Source organism: Nomascus leucogenys, chromosome 5 (assembly GCF_006542625.1).
Source record: "Nomascus leucogenys isolate Asia chromosome 5, Asia_NLE_v1, whole genome shotgun sequence".
Lineage (NCBI taxonomy): Eukaryota > Metazoa > Chordata > Mammalia > Primates > Hylobatidae > Nomascus > Nomascus leucogenys.
Genome location: NC_044385.1, coordinates 47510529 through 47534445, shown reverse-complemented (window position 1 = coordinate 47534445; position 23917 = coordinate 47510529). Strand labels below are relative to the sequence as shown.

Here is a 23917-nt window from a genome sequence, read left to right as displayed (position 1 = left end):
GGAAGGACAGGCTGCCCAGGCCTAGTCCTCAGGCTACAAGGTCATCTGCTGACGGTCCGCTTACTCAGAGCCTCCGTCCCACTCACTCAGGGCTCAAGTTCACCTCACCCCCACTCCTCTCCAAGCAGTCTCCAGGGGCTTCAGCCTGCTCAGGATCACGCCAAGCCATCACCACCACGTGCCCCAGGATCCCCGCAGTGGCCTCCAGCTGGACTCCCTACCGCCATCCCACCAGCTCCTCCTCTGTACTCCCAACAGAGTGTTGTTTAAAAAAAAAAAAGTTTGACTCAGCAATTCCACTGCTAGGAACTTACCCAATGGCTCTGCTGGCAAAACTACTTTAAGACACATGAACGAGGATGCTCACTGCAGCATTATTTCCAATAATAACTGGAAACAACCCGGACTGCCATCAACAGATACTAATGCGGCTGCTTAAAAGAACGAAGAGATCCTGTGTGGTGATTGATGTGACGAGAGCCTACGATCCAGAGACATCAGGTGAAAAAAGAAGCGCAGAACGGGCTGTAAATAGGATGACTCTTCAGTCACGTACATATGTGTATTCTTATGATACCAACAGCATGGAAGAAACTCGAGGCTCTGTGACCCTTAGGGAAAAGGACTAGCTAAGGACCACCTTGGGTGGGTCAACTTATCTCTCCCTGAACTCTGAACTTTTATCATTTATGCATAATTGTTTCCTGTCTGTAAAATAAAAAGTAAAATGGGTGGCAGGGCTGAGAGTCCCCAGAGCCCCAGGTCAGCTGCCCTGGGAGGTGAGGTGCTTGGTGTTCAGGCCTCTCCCAAGCTGGCTGCTCCAGCCCCAGCCAAGCCTCCAGCCTCCCCACTTCCAGTCACTTCCCATCCCCATGGTCCTCTGTGCCTTGCTGCTTTTCCTGGTAATCCCCCAAGCCTAAAAGGTAAGCTTTCAAGTGGAAAGAGCCCAAACCTGGGAGGCAGACACACAGGCTGGATGCCACTTTGCCACTGCCTAGCTGAGAGCTCCTCCAGCTGCTGGAAGTTCCCACACTAACTGCTCTCAGCAGTCCCTCAGCAGGAATTACAGACCAACAAAGCCGCCTCGCCCAAGGTCCCACCCGCTGTCGGGAAGCAGCACATATCCAGTGGCTGGTGCCAGGCCAGGGGTGTTTGTAGAAGGTTCAACTCCCTTGCCTCTGGCTCCAGCGTGCCCATGAACTGGGTGAGGCCTCAGGCGCAACCACACTGAGCTTGGGCCCCCCACCCCCACCTGCTGCTGCCTTCGCTCTCCACAGGTTCTGGTCCTAAAGGTTCTCCCCAAATAAAAGTCTCTAAGCGTTTCCTCGGGAAGCTGACCTACAGCACCAGCTGGGTGACCTTGGGCAAATTCCTTAAATTATCCGTGTTTTCTTCTTAGGGCCCAGAACAGTGCATGGCACATGCTAGGCATGCAATATTTTTCTTGAATATGGAAATGACATTTACCTCGTCAGGGGTGTGTGGAGATTAAATATGCTATGTATCAGGTGCTTGGCATGGCAGCAGCGTCTGGCACAGATCAGGACTTGACATTATTTGGACAAACAGAGACCAGCTGAACCAGGGGTGTACTCGCCCCATTAACCAGGATACGAGGGAGAAATCTACAATAAATATTCTAGCGAGATTTTCTGCAGTCATTGTGGAATATGTCCACAATTTAAATAATGCCATAAGAACCTAGTGACCATCAGCGTATCTGCCATGTGGCAGACACTACACACACATAACCCAGAGTCTTCAACACCAGGTAAGTCGCATTAGCCCCAGGTTTCAGATGAAGAAATGGAAAGAGACAGATGAAGATCCTTATCTAAGATCACAATATGGGTCAAGGGCAGAGCTGGGCTTCAGCTGGGGCAGGTCAGGCTCCAGGGCTTGGACTTGTGCGGGGGCCCTTCCCCATGGCACCCTCATACCAAACACAGGCTTCAGTGCAACGCAAGGGCTCTTTATTGTCAGCGAGAGCAGCAGGCCAAACGGGCACTGAGGCTCCACGGGGCCCAGGCCCTCTTCCGTGGAAGAGAGGCAAGGGGGGCTTCAGGATTCAGAGGGGTCCTCTGCTCACACAGCACCGTGCAAATATAGAGCTAAAAACTTTCTGAATGTCTCTGGCTTGAAACCAACTGGCCCAACAGGTTCCTGGAAAGAACACAGTCCATTAGGATCCTGCTACTAGGTTTAACGGCAGCAATTAAAGATTGGATTGAAGTAAATCTTCAGTGCCTGGACGGTAACTTTCTTTTTCTGACATCGTCTCTCTCTTGGACTAAGAAGGGGCGTTGAGGGGCTACAGGCTGGGAAGAGAGGAAGCATTCCCAGCCCCCTTCAGCCAAAACAGCTATTGACGCTGCTCTGCTCCTGAGGCCCTCTCACTTCGACCACCAGGAGCAGATGGGTTGTTGCCCTCTCTAATCCCAGGGACAATCATCCCTCACCCATTCCACACACATTTATTGGGCACCTGCTTGCTTTCTACTGGGCCTATATCCTGTGCTGGAGAGAGACACAGCAGTAACTTGACTCTGGTTCTTGTCCTCAAGGAGCTTACAGTCAGCTGTTCAAATAGTGAAAATGAAAGGAGACAGACCCCATTGCAGAAGTAGGAAAAAGAAGAAAGCAGGAAGAAATGACCAACTCGCCAACATTTATACGTGGAAGGGTGAGCAGAATGGGGCAGAAAGAAAAAGAAAAGAAGGAGACTTCAGAAAGCTCGGCACATGCAATAGAAGAAGTAGAAATGAAGGCAGGAAGGGCAAGATCGGGCTGGAGCCCAGGGCGAATGCTGAGGGGTGGAGCGGCAGGAGATGAGGCTGTAGAGGTGAGGAGAAGCTGTCTCCAAACCACAACAGGCCCAGCCCTGAGTCAGTATCCTGGAAGGGAGAGGCTGAGGGAAGAGAATCTGAAGACACAGAGTCAGGAGGGAAAACCTGACTAAGAGCAGAGAGCACGGAGGTGGCTGGTGTGACTATGCAGGTGAACTGAGGGTGTCTGGGGCCAAAGCAAAGGGCACAGACCCGGCAGGCATTTCAGGTGGAAACAGCACTGAGAGCTGCTGGAGAACCAGTTCAAGAACGGACCTGCTGAGAATGTTCAAAGGCTCAGCGACTCCATTTAGCAAGCCCATACTCAGGCCTGTGTGGGACCTAGTTGGTCCCAGAGCAGGCAGTACCCCTACTCTGCTTTCGCAGTCCCTGACCCTGCTGTAGGTCTCTCCAGGGTGCATATCACTGCCTGATGCTCTATCAGGAATTTATTTAGATATTGCTACTGCCCACTACACAGAGAGCAGGCCTGGACCCTGTCAGCTGAGCAGTGGGGTGCAGCAGCGATGGTGCCGCAGAAGGAACTCCATATCTGTGGGATGAAACAAAATGAATGCATCCCCAGACCCTGCCCTCAAGGACCTAGGAGCTTGGAGTTCTGTTTGGTGGAGGAAAAAAAACATGTGAAGAGATTCTATGCACACCAATGTGATCGTGCTGTGATGGGGGAATATGGAGGCCAGGGAAGCCCACCTGAGGCACTTAAGTGAGGGTTGGGATGGGGACGGTGGTGGTCAGAAGTTTCCCAAAATAAGAAACACTTATGCTAAACCAGGAAGGACAAGTGGAGGGCTAGCCTGACGAAGAGTAATGGGGAGGGGAGAAGGCAAGAAGCCTCCCAGACAAAAGGAGCAGCACCTACAAAGGCCAGAGCTAATGAAGCCGCAGAGCACCCTGGGAGCTGCGAGGAGCTGGACTGGCTGGAGGGTGCAAAGGGAAGCAGGAGCTGGAGTGCAGCACTGGGCAGGGCCTTAGGTAGGGGCGGGACTAAAGGAGTCCTACAGGCAGAGATCCCAGGTGGGAAGTCCCCAGGGCCAGGGCTCTCCTCACAGAGCACCCCGGCAATCCCACCTGAGCCTCACACCAGGTGGGAGGAGGCACGGCCCTCCTGGGTCAGGCGGGAGATGGCTCAACTTACCACAACCACTCTCTTTTTGATCACTGGGAGACACCAAAAATGCTGATAGAGGAGCTGGTCTGAGTCCACCCAGGCCAAATTCTTGACCCCCTCGCTAGAATCCAGGTCTGTGGTATTCAGCTGAAACACCAGGAAATGGAAGACACGTCCATCCGTGCCCACGCTCTGCACCACCACCGGCTGCTCCAAGACTTTGGCATCATTCTGAGAGGAAAGGGGACAAGGAAAACAAATCAGAAGCTGTGGAGTGTAAGGAACAGCACGGCCCAGGCAGCTTCTAGTTCTTCCTTTTACAACGTCCACCTACGTCCACTGAATGGCTTCTCTTTGGGGCAATTAAAATAGAATGAGGGGTTCAGGGCACTGTCTGGGGCCAGGCCTTCCTTCACCCAGGCTGGCTGTGCCTCATGGCCCCAGGGTGCCTGCTCTTCTATTTGAGCACATCAAAGTAATAGTTCCTGCCACTGAGAGGCGATTTCCAGGCAAGCCAGAGTTCAGAAAGGCCAGCTGGGGGGTTAATGACAGAAATTCCTCAAACTCCTGGCGTTACTTGATAAGGACCACAGTGACATCAGCTATCAAATGTGAATCCGGAGGGTCGACAGACAGATGTAATCTCATTCAGTTCTCACCCCATTTGACAGATGAGGAAACTGAGATTCGGTGAGGTAAAGTGACTTGCCTGAAGTCACAAAGATGAGTGGTGTAGACCCCAAACAGGCTCATGCCAGACCACACCCTTCCCCCATGCCCCTGCCTTGCTTCTAAGGGCCTGGCAGTCACATTCACTGGGCTTCATGCTTACGCTGCAACTCAGCATGGGCCATGTTTCTGGAGTATCCACTCCAGCCAGCCAGCGTCAGGATTTCACCAGTCAACTCCTGCTACTGGTCTCTTCTAGTTACTGCCACTTGGTAATAGTAGTAATACCTAAAGTCACTTACTGAAGGCCTCTCAGGTGCCAGGCATCTTGCCAGTTTCACATCAGGTCACCGCTACTCTCATAAATCTAGAGGTATATTCCCACTAACAGATAAGGAAACTGAGTTTCAGAGAGGTGGTATAATTTGCTCCAGGTCACCCATGGGGATCAGACTCCATGGTATTAAGTCACTAAAAGCCCTGTTGTTCTGGTTTAATCCTGTTGTCCCACTGTATCTAATAGTGGCACCTCATTATTCTCAATGGTGTCCCAGTTTGGGAGATAAATCATATGGTGACCTGCTGAGACTTTGCAGCAATCCAGTTTGGTGACTGCTACTCACTGAACAAAGATCCAACAGGCAGGCTCCATGAAGCAGGCCATCCTTGATTCAAAAATGCTGCCTGTGTTCACCCCACTGGGGCTGAATCTGGCATTAGGAATACCTAATGTCAGACCTCAGTGTGGGCCACACTGGGGCTGTTGGCCTTAGAAATACCTGTTCTTAGCTGCATGAAAAATAAATGAAAAGTACCTGTAAGTGTTAGCCGAGAATTCTGTATTGACTCTTATCTCCCTCAACAGATCAATAAAACTGCAAGTAGTACATAAATTTCTCAGCAATTTTACCTTTTACATGGAGGCTCTTCCCATAATTGCTCAACTTCACATCCCCAGGAATAATTTGTACCTGGAGGGGCTGAAGGAGGCCTCCACTCCTACCCAACTGGGTGGTAATTAGTGGTATTGTTGCTACCCAGGCTCTGATGGCAATAGCTGGCACAGAGGCTACAGTGAGTCTGCAGGCCTGGGACCAGGGTTTTGACTATTTCTGCCTCCTTCTCCTGCCTGAGTTGGGAGTAGCACATCCTTCAAAACTGGAGAGATCATGGTTCCAAGCTTTGCTTCCCCACTCATTAGCTGTGAGATCTTGGGCAAGTTACCTAATCTTTCGGAGCCTTCAGAAGTATATAGTCAGAGAATGGGAATAAAGACAATTGTCCTAGGATTGGAAAGACACAGAAAGGTCACATAAAGATCTGACAGCTACTAATTTTTTAGCTGTGTATCCTCGGGCAAGTTCCTTAGCCTCCCTGAGCCTCAGTTTCACCATCTATAAAATGAAGCTAATAGCATCTGCCACATGGGGTTAAAAAACTACAAGGATTAAATAATGCCATGTTCTAAAATTTCAGTTCAGTGGTTGTCTTTTCTTTTTCTTTTTTTTTTTCCTTTGAGGCACAGTCTCACTGTCACCCAGACTGGAGTGTAGTGGTGCAATCTCAGCTCACTGCAGCCTCCGCCTCCTGGGTTAAAGCAACATTCATGCCTCAGCCTCCCGAGTAGCTGGGATTACACGTGCACGCCACCACACCCAGCTGATCTTTGTATTTTTAGTAGAGATGGGGTTTCGCCATGTTGGCCAGGCTGGTCTCGAACTCCTGGCCTCAAGTAATCCTCCCACCTCAGCCTCCCAAAGTGCTGGGATTACAGGTATGCACCACCACACCCAGCTAATCTTTGTTTTTAGTAGAGACGGGGTTTTGCCATGTTGGCCAGGCTGGTCTCAAACCCCTGGCCTCAAGTGATCCTCCCACCTCGGCCTCCCAAAGTGCTGGGATTACAGGCGCGAGCCACCACGCCCGGCCAGTTCAGTGGTTTTTAAACTTGAGCTTGTAGCAGCATAACTGGGGGGCTTGTTAAAACACTGATCGCTGGGCCCCAACCCCAGGGTTTCTGATTCAGCAGGTCTGGGGTAGGTCTGAGAGTATGCATTTTCAACAAGTTCCCAGATGATGCTCCTGCTGCTAATCCAAGACTATATTTTATGAACAAACCACTGATTTTTTTTTTTAATAAAAACTCTAAATAAATGTGTGGTATGCAGCAGGTGCTCAATCTGGGCAAGGCCCATTCCACTCCCTATCCATTTGGCTAACCATGGCTCTCCAACTCCCCCTAGGCCAAATAAGATGGGAAACAGTACTTTTCCTCATTCCTCCTCTAGAAAAGACTCAGGCTCTAACCAAGACCTGGGGGTCCACCAGTGGCTTTCATGAACTACCCCCAGCACACCCCAAACCAGGGATCTGGTGTCCCAGGCCTGCTTGAGGGCTCCCATATAGCCCTCCCCTCCCTGGAGGCCTTTGCTCCCAGAGCCAGGCTTCCCCCATCTTGGGACAGCTCTCTGTGACAAGTTAGTCTGTATTCTATACCATCTAGGTCTCTGAAACCTCCTCTTAGGATCAGGGGCTAACACCAATGAGTATCTTGGGTCCCCAGCACCCATCCTGAGTTGGCGGGCAGGGCTTGGCCATCTCTATTGCTCCACGTCCTCCTGCCTGTGCTCCGCTTCTGCCATTATGAGAACAGAGGCAGCATGCTGCAGCACAAACAACTGAAGACTTCAGAGTGGGGCAGACCTAGCTGCAGTCCTATCTCCATCACTTAGTGCTGTGTAATGCTGATAAGCTGCATGGCCTCCCTGTAATTCTATGGCATAGCTTAGAAAGTGGGGACTTCAGTAAAACATGTGGGCTACTGTGATCAAGTGAGCTACTTAGGTGAAGCACAGGCAGTCACTCCCTAGTGATGTTGGCTCATCTCCACAGGGTGGGCTGAAGTACTCCTCCCTAAAACTCCTCAGTCAAGGAATCAGTTCCCCTATATCCCCTTTCTTCCTCCAAGCAATAACCTTAAGGGAGGAGACCAACACCATGTAAAGCAGCTCAGTGGTCTTCTCCACATACGTACCCCATAGAGGAGCCGGGCCTGAGCCAGGGCACTGCCAAAAGCAAACAGGATCATCTTGGCCCGCAGCTGATCTGGTTGAAGGCGGTGTGGTCGTAAATTGGCTTTGTCCAGTAAGTACAGGGTATGGGGATAGGGGTAAGGATAGCCTTCCTGGAATCCTGCGAGAGACACAATTATGTGGAGGGGTGGAAAGGATTCATCAGCCTGCCACAAAGCCGCAGGAAAGTCACCTCACCTTAGCCCAGGGACAGGTGCTACACAGAGACTCAACAAAGGTGGGTACTATCACTATAGCTCAGGGGCTGGCAAACTTCAGCTTGCTGGCCAAATCTGACCTGCTACCTATTTTTGTAAATAACATTTTCTTTGGAGCACAACCACACTCACTCATTTACGTATGACTATTGGGTAGCTGTGACAGAGACCATATGTGGCCTGTAAAACCTAAAATATTTACTATTTGACTCTTCACAGAAAATGCCTGCCAACCTGTTATAGGTGCTTCTTGCAAGCTAGTTCTAACTCCACACCTTTCTCTCTCATTCTGGCACACAGATGACAGTGATGTTAGGAGAAGGAGAACTTGAAATCTGTGGTAATTATTCAAAAGAAAGCAAGTCATTTGCAAAATTTACTACTTTAATATTAGTGACAAATGACTTGCCTCATGATTCACAACTGACCCACACAACACTGGTGTTGAGAATCAAAGTTTAGCGGTTGTTCTTTTCAGCCATGACCTTGTCAAGTCATGATTCTCTTCTCCCGCATGGCTACAAGTAACTCTTGGTAGGTTGGGAACTTCTGGAATAAGTGATCTGGATTACTGAATATAGGTGAAAAGAAGAAAGAAAGAGGTTGGGAAGGCTGGACCTGGTGGCTCACGCCGGTAATCCCAGCACTTTGGGAGGCTGAGGCGAGCAGATCGCTTGGGCCCAGGAGTTTTAGACCAGCCTAGGAAACATAATAAGACCATATCTCTAAAAAGAATACAAAAATTAGCCAGGTGTGGTGGCACACGCCTGTGGTCCCAGCCACTCAGGAGGCTGAGGTGGGAGGATTGCTTGAGCCTGGGAGGTCAAGGCTGCAGTGAGCAACAATCGTGCTACTGCACTCCAGCCTGAGTGACAGACTGAGACCCTGTCTGAGGAAAAAAAAAAAAAAAAAAAAAGAGGCTGGGAGAATAACGTAGGCTCTGAAAAGCCTAGAGGAGGCGTGGCTCTCCTGCATGTTTAGTCCTTCCGCCTGCTCAGGTACTCGGCACAGGTAAATATCTAGAACTCACTCTGTGCCAAGCTGTAAGACAGGTGCCAGGAATGGAGGCCAGGCAGAGCCCGCCACTGCCTTTGAGGAGCTCACAGTTTAGAGGGGAGACAGACAGGAAAACTGACCATATCTGTATGGAGGGACATGTCAAGATGTGAGGTAAGTCAGGGGCTGTGGGAGGACAGTCGGAAGGACCCTGATGAAACTGGAAGATCCCAAAGCATTTCTGAGAGAAAGTGATTCCTAAGATGAACTGTGAAAGATGACAAGTTAGCAAGCTGAAACCAAAAAGGAAGAATGGCCAAGAGCTTCAGCAGAGGGAGAGGAAGTGACAAGGCATGGAGGTGAGAGAGGGCATGATGAATTTAGCACAGTCACAAGAAACAGGGCAGGTGGGGGAGGAGGCAAAGATGAGGCTGGGGATGGGGCAGAGACCAGATGTGAAGGCCCTTTCATGATGAGCAAAGGAGTTCCAACTTTACTCAACAGGCCACGGGGAGGTGGGCATGAAGACAGATGGGATGAAAGTGGTGTTGGGGAAAGGCTACTCTGGAATTATGAACTACAATGGACCAGAGAGAAAATAGTGTGGGGTTAGACCGACCAGCTGGGAGGCTGTGGCAATAGGCTAGGTAAGGACAGTAAAGACTGACCCAGGTTGTGGTTGTGACAATGAAGCGGTTTTTGAGGAAGATGCTACAGCTCATGAGGACACGGTGGATGGCAGGAAGTGGGGGCCAGCCTAGTCTCATTCCCTTGTGATGTCTTGTCTGACTGAGTACATGGTGGTCCCTTGCTTGATGGAGTTTGGATTAATGGCCCCATTCAATGTCCATGGGGCTTCCTCAGTTCCTAAAGGGGGTTGGCCAGAGTTTACAAGGTAAACAGAAAATGGGTGCCTTTCATGGGACCTATGAATAAAGAAAAAGCCTTGGTGAAAAGCCCCTCAAACGCCCAATGATACAGTTTGTTGAAGAAAAAAAAAAAGCCCCTCAAGCCACTCTGATGTAACAGAGTTACTTCTCCAAGGTAAAACGTAAAGTTAGCCTTTGAGCAAATCACTTAACCTCCCTGAGCTGCAGTTTCTTTGCGTATGAAATGGAGACAATAGTAGTTGTCTCATGGGGCTGCCACATGGATCCTAGGAGACAGGTAATACACGCGAGGTGCCTAGCACCTAGCAAGTTCTTAGTATATCCTTTCCCTCCAGAAAAATCATGTCCTTCTCCTCCACACTGCCTAAAAGTCCAAGACATTGATCCTTACCTGTGTCATTTTTCACATCATAAATATTGCACTCATGAAGATCGATGATGGGTGATATGGGGCAGAAGGTCTCTAGAACATGATTCTTAGTAGCTTCAACCTCCTCTCTGGAGGCGATGGTGGGCAGAGGATCCTTAGTGCTCAGTCGGACTCCACCAGAACCACGGACTTGAAGGAGAAGAGACTCTAAAAGGGAGAAAAATGGTTACTCTAACCTGGTACTAAAGGCTTTTGCAGCTGGGCGCAGTAGCTCATGCCTATAATCCCAGCACTTTGGGAGGCCAAGGCAGGTGGATCATTGGAAGCCAGGAGTTCTAGGTCAGCCTGGGCAACATGACAAAGCCCCGTCTCTACTAAAAAAATACAAAAAATTGGCCAGGCGCAGTGGCTTATGCCTGTAATCCCAGCACTTTGGGAGGCCGAGGCGGGTGGATCACGAGGTCAGGAGATCAAGACCATCCTGGCTAACATGGTGAAACCCTGTCTCTACTAAAAATACAAAAAATTAGCCAGGCATGGTGGCAGGCACCTGTAGTCCCAGCTACTTGGGAGGCTGAGGCAGGAGAATGGCGTGAACCCAGGAGGTGGAGCTTGCAGTGAGCTGAGATGACGGCACTGCACTCCAGCCTGGGCGACAGAGCGAGACTCCGTCTCAAAAAAAAAAAAAAATTAGCCAGGAGTGGTGGTACGTGCCTATAATCCCAGCTACTAGGGAGGCTGAAGCATGAGAATCGCTTGAACCTGGGAGGCAGAGGTTGCAGTGAGCCAAGATCACGCTATTCCACTCCAGCCTGGGTAACAGAGTGAAACTGTCTCAAAAAACTTAAAAAAAAAAAAAAATTAAAGACTTTCTCAATTCTGCAAAGTCTAAAGCCTTCATCCTCCCATGAGTCTCAAGTCATTTATAGCATTTCTAGATCAGCCTAATCACAGAACACAAAACTATGAGTTAGGATGTTAATCCTGGGATCCTTAAGAGGGGATGAACCAATGCACTCTTCTTCCTGTGTTCCCTTCCCAATAAACCCTGAGGGCTGATGGTCTCTGGGGAGTGAAGCCTGCCCCATCTGGATCTTCCTGAGCACCTGCTGTAACCTGGGAAACCAGAGATGTGTGAGAGTTACTCTCTCCTCTCAAGGAGCCCACCAGGTAGTGAGTGCTGCAGTGAAAAGGATGAAACATATTCAAAAATTGTACAGGTGGGGAAAACTGAACTTCTCTGGGAATGGGAAGCTCCCTGAAAGAAGCAATGCCTTAAAATGACATCTGGAAGGATGGATAAGAGCAGAGATTCTTAACTGCAGCACTATTCACATTTGGATCAGGTAACTCTTTGGCGGAGTCGGGGGAGGGAATGTCCTGTGTACTGTGGGATGTTTAGCAGCATCCTGGCTTCTACTTACTAGATGACATTTGAACTCCCTCCCCATCCCATCTCCCCACACCCCATCCACATCATGTCAAAGATGTCTCCACACACTGCCAAATGTCCTCCAGAGGGAAAAACTGTCCCTAGTTGAAAACCACTGGGTAAGAGCTTGCCAGGCAAAGAAAGGGGGAAAAGCACTCTAGTTAAGGAGGAAGAATGTGCAAAGGCACAGGTGCAGGCAACTCCGTGGCAGAATTTAGGGAGAGAAATCCAGGTGACTAGAGTAGGATACAGCAGGGAAGTAGTAATGGAGAGAGAGAGAAGCACTGAGACTAGAGGTAGAGGAGATGCTTTTTTTTTTTTTTGAGATGGAGTCTTGCTCTGTCGCCCAGGCTGGAGTGCAGTGGCACAATCTCGGCTCACTGCAAACTCCACCTCCCGGGTTCACGCCATTCTCCTGCCTCAGCCTCCCGAGTAGCTGGGACTACGGGTGCCCACCACCATGCCCGGCTAATTTTTTTGTTTTTATATTTTTAGTAGAGACGGGGTTTCACCATGTTAGCCAGGATGGTCTTGATCTCCTGACCTCGTGATCCACCCGCCTTGGCCTCCCAAAGTGCTGGGATTACAGGAATGAGCCACTGCACCCAGCCAAGGCAGAGGATATTCTTAAACTTAGGAAAGGGGCCAGATTGTCCTTAACAACCCTGGGAAAACCCTGGCCAGTCAAACAACTTCACTGAAGTCGGATTAGCATATATGCTACATGCAGACGTAGGTAGCAAGAGGAAAACAAACTCACATCTGACTCATCAGCAAGCCAGCCATTGTGAACATGCATAGATGCCCTTCACAGAGCTCCCCTACAGGAGGTCACATGCTACCACCAGACAAAATGTGCCTGGAAAAACACTTTGAGAAAGGCCTCCTGAGGAGTATCCGCAGAGGCAAATCTTTCTCAGAAGGTGCTTGGGTTTTCAGAAATAGCCACAGTGTGATGGTAATGGATCAAGGCTGGTTTTCTTGTATATCTAAAAATTGGTTTGGTCAACAGCACTGTCATTAATTAGCATGTGGCCTCCCTTGCTGGATAGGTAAGAAAGGGATACTACATCTGTGGGTGGATAAACTCTGATCTGTCACACCTCAAGAATAGTTTTCTAAAGTATTTCCTGTTTCCTCACATACAATCTGCAAGAAAAATAAATGTGCATGGACCTCTCTTAACCTTGGGTTTTCCATTTTCCCCACAGACCACTCTTATGTGGTTTCTGATTCAATTCCCTCCATATTCCTCCTCCAGTGACAGCTCCAAATGGGGTAGTTTAATTAGAGGTAATACTTGATGATGGGCCAAGTACTCCTCTATTAATGAGGTTCACTAATTTCCTTAGTGGTGTCATTACCTCTGCAAAGCTGACTCTTTGCCAGGAAGTCTATACACAAATCCTGACCAAGCAGATGTCCTGAAATCCCAAATCATTCCGTAGCTGGTTTTCCTGCTCCAGGATTCCACCAGTTAGAACACCTGTGTTCTCTAAACATCCCTGCCTGAAACACCAACAGTAGGAATATGCATTTACGGATCCCTTCAGTCAGCACCTACTGTGTACCATGAACTGTTAGACACTGTGGACAATGTGAGTAAGATATGGTCCCAGCCATCAGGAGCTCAGTTGAGTGGGGTAGACAGAACCGACAGTAGACACAGACAGTACAGTGTAATCTGTGCTATGATGGCAGAATGGGCATAAAGAACACAGAGGAGAAAAGATACCCCAGCCCGGATTCACAGAGAAGGGGGGCTTGAGTGAAGTCTTGCAGATAAGGACAATTTGGTTAAATGAAGAAAGCAACGGGCCAAGCGCGGTGGCTCACGCCTGTATTCCCAGCAGTTTGGGAGGCCAAGGCAAGTGGATTGCCTGAGGTCAGGAGTTCAAGACCAGCCTGGCCAAAACAGTGAAACCCCATCTCTACTAAAAATACACACACATACAAAAATTAGCTGGGCGTGGTGGCGGGTGCCTGTAATCCCAGCTACTTGAGAGGCTGAGGCAGGAGAATCGCTTGAACCCAGGATGCGGAGGTTGCAGTGAGCTGAGATGACGCCATTGCACTCCAGCCCAGGCAACAAGAGCGAAACTCCATCTGGAAAAAAAAAAAAAAGAAAAGAAAAGAAAGCAGAAAAGAGTATTCCAGGCCGGGAGCAGTGGCTCATGTCCGTAATCCCAGCACTTTAGGAGGCCAAGATGGGCAGATCACTTGAGGCCAAAGTTCAAGACCAGCCTGGCCAACATGGTGAAACCCCATCTCCACTAAAAATACAAAAATTAGCCGGGTGTGGTGGCATACGCCTATAATCCCAGTTACTCGGGAGGCTGAGGCACAAGAATTGCTGGAACCCGGGAGGCAGAGGTTGCAGTGAGCTGAGATCGCACCACTGTACTCCAGCCTGGGCAACACAGCAAGACTCTGTCTCAAAAAATAAATAAACAGGCCAGGTGCGGTGGCTCACACCTGTAATCCCAGCAGTTCGGGAGGCCGAGGCAGGTGGATCACGAGGTCAGGAGATCGAGACCATCCTGGCTAACATGGTGAAACCCCGTAAAAATTAGCCGGTCATGGTGGCGGGCGCCTGTAGTCCCAGCTACTCGGGAGTCTGAGGCAGGAGAATGGCGTAAACCTGGGAGGCAGAGCTTGCAGTGAGCTGAGATTGTGCCACTGCACTCTAGCCTGGGCCACAGAGCGAGACTCCGTCTCAAAAAAATAAATAAAATAAATAAACAAATAAATAAATAAAAATAAAAATAAAACAAACAAACAAAAAGTATTCCAGACAGAATGCACAGCATGTGCAAAGGCACATGGGTGTGAAAGCTTAATGCTAAAAAGCTGAAAGTGGCTAATTTAGGGATGGGGTGGGGGGCAGTAGAGCAGGAGATAAGACTAGAAAGACTAAGTGGCGACTGAATCACGAGGGCTGGTAACCCACGATAAACAGTTTACACTACTAGGAGACAGTGAAGGATCTGAAACGGCAGGGACATAAAGACTTGCACTTTAGAAAGATCAGTCTAGCAGGCCATGCTGAAAATGGATTTGGAAGCCTAGAGAGGTGTGAGGTAATGAAGACTATTGCAATAGCATATGAGCATTGTGAGGGCGGAGGCTACATGTGCTTTATTATAAATTTCCTTACCTTCAGCATTTAGGCACTTCCCATGCACATCCTAAGCACTCAATAGATATGGCTGACTGTTAATGGTTGAATTAACGTCTTAGAAAGTGATTAAAAACAAAAATGGTTGGGCTATGGCTAATGATACTGAGGGTGTGTCTGAGCCTACAAAATGAGACCAGGAATGATGGGAGCAAGGATAGGTATTTGGGGGCAGGGGGATGGGAGCTGGTGGTGGGGTTAAGAGTAGAAAGGCAAAAAAAAACAGACCAAGGCTTTCTAGTGTACAAGATGACCAACCTCGGTTCCAGGTAGCAGAAAACGTGGAGTTTTGGACACAGATCCTCCTGGCCAGAGAAGGATGCTTGAGAATCTGAGATTTACACAGCTGTATTAGGTTGTCTACGATGACTGGGCTTGAAGACAAAAAGAGACATTTGGGGACTTAAAGCAACAGGTCAACTCGAAGATCCATTAGTAGGAAATCTTCTTTACTTGGGGGAACTTACCAGTAGGTCTCTCTCTTGGGGATTGCCTCAGTGGTCTGCCAGAGACGGGCATGAGAGATCACATTCAGAACGCGCTCGTCTTGGTTCTCTATGTGGTTCCTTGGATCATCAACAAAGCTAAGCACGTTCTCGGGAAGGCCTTCTATTAACTTGGTCTTGGTGAGCCAGAGGGCCTGCTTTACACCTTTGAGGTAATCAGCCACAAAAAGAAAGAAAGAAAGAAAAGGATTCAGGAAGAGATGCTTACACTTGCCAGGTAGCATCTTAGTAAAAAGGCTGCCTCAAGTGAGAAACTGGATTTGTTCTGTGACACCTGAGGGGATAGAACCAAAAGTGAAGAGCAGACACTAAGAAAGTCAGATTCCAACTCACCTTCAGGAATGGCCACCTACTTCAGGATGGTTAATAGGTGGCTGAGGTGGTGAGCGCCTGCCACTAGAGGAATTCAAACAGTGGCTAAGACAGCTGAGATAATATAGCTGAATGCTGCAAGCAGTGGATAGACCCTAGGTTATGGTACTAAATTGATGGATGCCAACCTTTCATTTAAGATCCTTTCTAATAACCCACACCCCAGCCCTAACTACCAAATATAGCCTATGTCTACCAAATATACCTCATTTGTTAGGTGTGGGTCTAGGCATAAGCCCATGCTGCCTTCTCAGCGGAAAGCAACTTTGGAAGTAACTGGGAATAACTTTCGGATTTTCATGAATATTTTAAGGAGCTGAACCTCTCTGGCCTTAGTATAGAAAGGTTGGGCTTTTCCTGGATACAGAACTGTTTTGTCTTTTTTTTTTTTTTTTTTTTTTTTTTGGGACGAAGTCTCGCTCTGTCACCCAGGCTGACTGGGCAACATGATGACTGAGCAGCATGATCTCAGCTCACCACAACCTCTGCCTCCCAGGTTCAAGCGATTCTCTTTCCTCAGCTTCTTAAGTAGCTGGATTACAAGCATAAACCACAGCACCCGGCTAATTTTTGTATTTTTAGTGGAGACAGGGTTTCACCATGTTGTCCAGGCTGGTCTTGAACTCCTGACCTGAAGTAATCTGCCTGCCTAGGCCTCCCAAAGTGCTGGGATTATAGGCATTAGCCACTGTGCCTGGCCTGTTTTGTCTTATAGACATGGTGAATTGTGTAACTGAAAATATTTTTCTCTATACCAGAGGTCAACAAACATTTTCTCAAAGGGCCAAATAGTAAATATTCTCAGCTTCTGGGCCACAGTCTCTCTCACAACTACTCACCTCTGCTAGAGCACAAAAGCAGCAATAGGCAATAATTAACAAGTGTGCATGGTTTTATTCCAATAAAACTTCATTTATAAAAACAAGCAGCTGACCTAGTTAGCTGACCCTAGCTATGTACCATTTGTTGATTGTTAGCAAGCTCAGAGCCACATTTGGGGCTTCCCTTTAGAATGCAGAACTTCAGGCCGGGCGTGGTGGCTCACGCCTGTAATCCCAGCACTTTGGGAGGCTGAGGTGGGCAGATCACTTGAGGTCAGGAGTTTGAGACCAGCCTGGCCAACATGGGAAAACCCCGTCTCTACTAAAAATACAAAAAAATTAGCTGGGTATGGTGGCGCTTGCCTGTAGTCCCAGCTACCTGGGGGGCTGAGGCAGGAGAATCACTTGAACCTGGGAGGCAGAGGCTACAGTGAGCCCAGATCACGCCACTGCACTCCAGTTTAAGCAACAGAGCAAGACTCCACCTCAAAAAAAAAAAAGTAAATTAAGTAGAACCTCACATAATGAATTTTTGTTGCATTATCTGTTTTATTTTTCCTTTGTACTGATCCCCTCGCCTGTTTTTTAATTTAATCTGGTTGTGTTATAAATAAGCTGCCCAAAATACTTTGCATGAAAAGATGGCATATACGTAGCCAGGCCCAGTGGCTCATGCCTATAATCCCAGTAACTCAGGAGGTGGGAGGATGACTTGAGCCCAGGAGGTCAAGGCTGCAGTGAGCTATGATCACACCATTGCACTCCAGCCTGGGTGACAGAGTGAGACCCTGTCTCTAAAATAAATAAATAAATAAATAAAATATGGTGTATATGCAAGCTAAAATAGATTCAGTTTAACCTGACAGTCTTTAAACATTAAAGAAACTTAGCTACTCTCAGTGGGATGGGCTGTGGTGCCAGGCAAAGACCTCCCTAGCTTCACTTTTCCCAAATTTGGCTTCTCTAAGGGAGGAATGTGCGTAGACCTAGGTATCTAAGTTCTGGATCAAGTAAACACATCAGTCCTCTATTTTCAAATGAAAAGTCAATACTATATTCTTCTCAATGATCATGCCCAAAAATTAACAGAAGGCTGGTGGCTGCCTTGGTTGGCAGACTACCCATCTCAGCTGGAAGAACACTTCTCTGACTCAAGGTCATATCTTCATTTGAAAATTGTGTCTGGGCCAGACATGGTGGCTCACACCTATAACCTCAGCACTCTGGGAGGCTGAAGTAGGCAGACTGCTTTGAGACCAGCCTGGCCAACATGGTGTAACCCCATCTCTACAAAAGATATACAAAAAATTAGCCAGGCATGATGGCATGTGCCCGTAATCCCAGCTACTTAGGAGGCTAAGGTGGAAGCATAGATTAGGCCTGGGAGGTAGAGGCTGCAGTGAGATTGTGCCACTGCACTCCAGCCTGAGTGACAGAGCAAGATTCTGTCGAAAGAAAAAAAAGAGAGAGAGAGAGAGAGAGAAAGGAAGGAAGGAAAGAGACAGGCAGACAGACAATGTATGGGATGGAAGGGAGCTTAAGATACTTTGGGGGAGACACCCTCAGGCAATTTCTCTTATGGTAATAAATGAAAGGCAATAAGTACAATAAGACTTTTCACTTTAAGATCCACAAGACATCACACCAGAAATATAAATGTTTAGAAATGTAACTTTGGAGCAGGGGAAGTGGCTCACACCTATAATCCCAGCACTTTGGGGGGCCGAGGCAGGAGGATCACTTGAGTCCAGGACTTTGAGACCAGGCTGCACAACACGGTGAGACCTCCTCTTCACAAATAATTAAAAAACTAGCCGGGAGTGGTGGCATGCACCTGTGGTCCCAGCTACTCAGGAAGCTGAGGTGGGAGATCACTTGAACTTTGGTGGTCAAGGCTGCAGTGAGGCAGGATCACGCCACTGTACTGTGGCCTGGGCAACACAGCAAGATGCTGTCTCAAAAAAATATAAAAAAAGTAACTTCTGGATTTTTGGTGCAGCAGAAAGAGCCCTGGACTAGGAGTCAGATAAACTAAGTTTTAGTTCTGACACCACCGTTCCTTAAACTTGACAATAGATAAAATATTAAGACTTTATGTTTTATTTGCATATGAAAAATAGGTGATAATTAGAGCTGCCCTTTACTGAAAGTCACCATCTACCCTGTGCCAGGAGCTTTACCTGCAAGTTAGATGGGATTTTATAAAATGAAAAGTGAAACTCAGAGACTAAGGAAATTTGCTCCAACTCACATACCTTGTAAGTGACCAGGCTAGGAGGAGAATCTGAGTCTGTCTACCCTAAAGACCATCACCTCTCTCCATTACCCCAAATGGCTTCTCTAGCCCTGTATCTTGCAGAGTTTTATTACAGCCTACAGAACCTCTCTGTGAGTAGCAAAAACATAGGATACACAATACATTTTCAGCCTAGGCAAACGAATGTAATCTTAACGTCTAAAATACTGCTAATGCATTCATCCACTTGGTATTGTTACCAGGGTCACTCAAGGATGCCAAGTCTTGTGAGATCCTTCCCAGTACCTTGTAAGGACACTGGAAGTGTTTAAAGGCTAGAAAATCAGCTTTCAGGAATGGAATTGAGAAGCTTAAGAGGCTGGCCAATTGACTTAAGTTTTTTCAAACCTAGAATTTATTCTATGGCTTAGTCCCCCAATCTTGCCAGATTTGCCTTTTTTTTTTTTTTTCCCTAATTACTCGTTGGAAAATACTGTTCCCACTTACCTCAACCATTCTGATTTGAGGAAGATGGAAGAATGGGGAAAGGGATAAACAAGCTTCTCCATGGACTCTGGAAAATAATCTGGTACTGTTCTAGATAGGCCGGTTTTGGCAAAGTCATTTTGATCTGTCCCTAGTGAGAGTGACAGAGGAATAGACATGGCCTTAAGAGGTGACAGGCCTGGAGATTAAACATTCTGCTGTCTCCACTATAAACTCTCTCCATCTACTTTTTAAATGTACAAATGTACAGTTAATCTCCAGAATGTCAGACCTGGAAAGGTCAATGTGGACTGTCCAGTCAAAACCATTCACTTCACAGGAAACAGAGGCCCAGGATGGCCAGCCATTTGCCCAAAGTCAAGGAGAGAGAGCCAGGGTTAGGCCTAGAAAGCAGCTCTTTTCACGCTGACACGCAAACTCTCTATTACTCCCGCACACAGGCCCATCTCCTTACAACTCAATTCTAACAACTCTCAGAAGATGGGAATCACTACGGCCCCATTTCGCAGACGAAGAAACCAAGACCCACAGAGTTTCAATGTCTTGCCCAAAGCCACAGAGGGTCGGGGTCAGTTGTGGTTAGAGGAACACGGTCCTTTGCCGCCCGTCCTGGGGCCTCACCCTCGAGAAGGCGACAACGGTGGTGAAAGATATAGCAGGCCTGGTCTTTGTGCAGCGGATGCTCGTGAAGAGGAGGCGAGCGGTAGAACCTTGGGTCCTTGTAGCCGCGGTCCCAGGGCGGAAAGATCGGCCGCGCCAGCCAGGGCACGAAGTGCATCTTCCCCGCAAAGGTGATAGGATCCAGTCCAGGGATCTCGTACACCCTATCCAGGGGAGGAGGCTCCCGCTTCCGCGTGGAGCGCACGCCCCACTCATACGCCCCGCGTCTGGGGGCCCCGAAGCCCCCAAGGCCGAGCTGCCCGGAGCCAGCTAGCGCCCGCCTTGCGGGCCCGGACGCCAATGCCATACCGATCTGATAGCCTCAAGACCTCCACCTGGACGCCGCCATCTTGCCGCGCGCAGGGCCTGCTGGGAACGAGAGGGACCGGGCGCCAAACCTCGTTTTGGGAATGGCAGCCAATTCAACCAATCACAGTCAGGAGATTCTTGTCTTGCACCGGCCCCCAGCCCGTTTTCATTTTCTTATAGGTGATACCTGCTAAGCGCGCCCCGCCTACCCAGAGACTGGGAGGAACCTGGAAAATCCTCACGTGAGGGGAAGCGCAGGCGAGTAGGTGAGTGGTCCTGGTGGGTCGAGAATCGCTCCAGGACTTCAGACCTGGACTTAGACAAGGTTGACCGCTTATGAGCAGTTGGAGCTTGGGAAGGCACTTCCCTTTCTGAGGCCCAGTGTCCCTCGCTGTAAAAATAGGGATAGAAATGCCTAAGCTGGCGCACCTGTACAGCGTGCTGCTGCGAGCGCCTCTGTCGCGCTGTCCCTCTCCTGAGCGTGAGAGTGTCCCCCAAGCCAGCTCTGAGCGTGGCTACTCACTGTACACCTCTTCCCAGCGCCAAAAGCGAGCCACTTTCCTCGCCTTTCCTTTCCCTCTGGATTTCCCAATTCGCCTCCTAGAAGCAAGGACAGAGCTTTGGAGATGCACCTTTGCTCCTTGCTCAACACCTGTCTTATCAGCTGCCTGCTGTGTGTCAGGCGCTGCGCTGAGCCCCGGTTGGCATTGGTAAATAAGACAGATGGGAGATGTAGAGCTTACAGTTTAGTGGAAGATGCAGACAGAACGCAGGTAAACAACGCGAACAAATAAGTCAACTGCGATACACACACTTGCTATCCCTTTTCCGTAGTTATTTTTCTCTTTAGCATTTCACACTATCGTACCATCTGTTTTCCGTCTTGATCTTGCTTAATAACTGTTTCTCACCCTAAGATATGAGCTCAGTGAGTGCAAGGATTTCTGTTTCTTCACTGCTATATCCCCAGCACTGAGAACAGTGCCTGGCGCATAGTAAATATGTTTAGTGAATGCGCGTATAATAGAAACAAATAGAGTGCCTTATAGAGAATGAGGAGGGGAAGGTTCAGGGAGGGCCTCTGTAGGGAGGTGACCTTTAAAACCAAGGCCTGCGGGGTGGGAAAAGTCATCCAGCCTGAGGCAACATGTGTCAAGGCCTGGATTAAAGGTGGTGCCTCTTGAACTGAAAAGATAGAGCTCAGAGGATGCATGAACCAGCTCTTTAAAATTCATGACTGACGTGGCCAACTTTTCTGCGAGTTTCCAAAATAGCAGAGAAAGTGAGACTGTTAAAACGTGGGGAAGTCCTACAGTCATCGTTCACACCTGTAATCCCAACACTTTGGGAGACCTAGGTGGGAGGGGCCACTTGAGGCCAGGAGTTTGAGATCAGCCTGGGCAGCATGGTGAGACCTACTCTCTACAAATAATAAAAAAAATTAGCCAGGCGTGATGGCACGCACCTATAGATCTAGGTACTCAGGAGGCTGAGATGGGAGGATCACTGGGGCCTCGGAGATCAAGTCTGCAGTGAGCTGTGATCCTACCACTGCACTCCAACCTGGGCAACACAGCAAGACCCTGTCTCAAAAAAAAAAAAAAAAAAAAAAAAAGGCCGGGCGTGATGGCTCACGCCTACAATCCCAGCACTTTGGGAGGCCGAGGCAGGCAGATCACGAGGTCAGGAGGTCAGACCATCGTGGCTAACACGGTGAAACCCCGTCTCTACTAAAAATACAAAAAATTAGCTGGGCGTGGTGGCAGGCACCTGTAGTCCCAGCTACTCGGGAGGCTGAGGCAGGAGAATGGCGTGAACCCGGGAGGCAGAGCTGGCAGTGAGCCGAGATCACACCACTGCACTCCAGCCTGGGCAACAGAGCGAGACTCCATCTCAAAAAAAAACAAAAACAAAAAGGAAATCAGCATAAAGAGGGGACCAGACCTCATTTACTCATAATGCATACCTGGTCCATAGCATGCAATAAAAATGAATTGGGTTGATGTAACACCATGTAGTCTATGAGGCTCTGTGAAGGTAGGAACAATGACCTTTTTACCTCTGTTGCCTCCCAACACCTAGCTCCTAGATTGTATCTGTAAACTGAATGAGCAGTCATAGGGAACCTTCCATATGCCAGGCTGTGCTTGGTGGTAGAATACAGAAAGAATAAGATACGATCCTTTTTTTTTTTTTTTTTTTTTTTTTTTTTTTGAGACAGAGTCTCACTCTGTCACCCAGGCTGGAGGGAAGTGGTGCAATCTCAGCTCACTGCAGCCTCTGCCTCCCGGGTTCTAGTGATCCTCCTGCTTCAGCCTCCTGGGTAGCTGGGATTATAGGCACGCACCACCATGCCCAGCAAATTTTTGTATTTTTAGTAGAGATGGGGTTTCACCATGTTGGCCAGGCTGGTCTCGAACACCTGACCTCAGGTGATCCGCCTGCGTCGGCCTCCCAAAGTGCTGGGATTACAGGCATGAGCCACTGCGCCCAGCCTAAGACACCATCCTTGACCTCAAGGGGGTCCCAGCCTGCTAAACCCCCCTGAAGTCATAGAGCTCATGAGCAGTAGTAAGTTTCCTGAAGCCAAACTCTTCTGTTAAAGAAGGATTCATTTAACACTACCCTTCTAAAACCAGCAACAGTAAGTGGTAAGATAATTTGGATAAGGTCTGATCAGGAAGAGCTTTGGACACCAGGCAAGGAGATTGGATTCTATCCAGTAGTCAACAGGAGCTGTTAAAGGTTGCTAAGCAGGGGACTAGTGGCAGATGCGCTGATGGCTGATGTTAGGGAGAGACTGGAATTACATCCTATGGGACCACAAGAAGCTCCAGTATAAATGAGGGTGGGAAGCAGGAAAAGATCTTACACATATGGACTCCTGGGGAGTGATTGGGAACCCAGAAATGGGACTTCCCTGCCCTCTGGCAGACTTGGTGGTCTCCTTCTCTGCCCCCTCACAGACTTGGCCCACACTTTGATCCTAGCACTTTATGCCTGAGTGAAATTAGTGTCCTTTGGAGGCCCCAGAGTGCCCATAAAATTCAATGACAGTTTGGTCATAGGGTCCCTGCTCTGTGCCAGCCCAGTGCAGGTGCTAGGAATTGGAGATGAAGGTACCCCTTCCCTGCCCTTTGGAAGCCTAGTGAGAAAAAGCGCCAGTCTGGAGGCCAAAGAGACCCAGGTGTGCAAACTGGCCTTCATACTTCTGGCTTCCTGACCTAGGCCTCAGTTTTCTCCTCTATACAATGAGGAGGAGCATGACCTACCTACATGTGGCTGTTGGGAGGATTGAGTGAGGCATGCAGAGCACTTGGCATAGACTCTGGCCCAGTTAGTGGCATCTTTTATAATGGTTATCATCTGTTTAGTGAATGACTCTCCCATCAGGGCAGGATGAGTGTTTTTCACCTCTGTATCCTAGAGCACTTCATGCGGCAGCCCCTGCCTAGTAAGTGTTTGTGGCAGGAATGAATGGGAAGAAATCAAATGCTGGGAGCTCTCAGAGGTAGTTGCGTTTTAGAGGCATGATGTTTACATCAAATAATGCTCTGCAGCATCAGACTTCTTCTCAGCTCTGCTCTCAGTACTGAGAGGAAGGAACACTCTCTCTCTCTTTTTTTTTTTTTTTTTTTTTTTTGAGACGGAGTCTCGCTCTGTCGCCCAGGCTGGAGTGCAGTGGCGCAATCTCGGCTCACTGCAAGCTCCGCCTCCCAGGTTCA

At 48.7% G+C, this 23917-nt stretch overlaps 2 protein-coding genes across 2 annotated transcripts in view; one reads left to right on the top strand and one right to left on the bottom strand.

Moving 5' to 3' along the window:
* Positions 1-1951: 1951 nt before the first annotated feature.
* On the bottom strand, positions 1952-20265 carry MRPL37 (mitochondrial ribosomal protein L37). Its single transcript, XM_003273071.4, has 7 exons — positions 19845-20265; positions 15249-15432; positions 15040-15155; positions 10193-10378; positions 7661-7818; positions 3985-4188; positions 1952-2163 (listed from the first exon to the last, which is right to left on the bottom strand). Exons 1-7 carry the CDS (start codon positions 20188-20190, stop codon positions 2086-2088), a joined length of 1272 nt encoding a protein of 423 aa, XP_003273119.2. The 5' UTR covers positions 20191-20265; the 3' UTR covers positions 1952-2085.
* A 130-nt stretch (positions 20266-20395) lies between these two features.
* LOC100584532 (NADH-cytochrome b5 reductase-like) overlaps positions 20396-23917 on the top strand; it is a 28493-nt gene continuing 24971 nt past the window's right edge. Inside the window, exon 1 of the mRNA XM_030813022.1 lies at positions 20396-20458. The gene's annotated coding sequence lies outside the window, so the exon portion shown is untranslated. The remainder of the gene's footprint in view (positions 20459-23917) is intronic.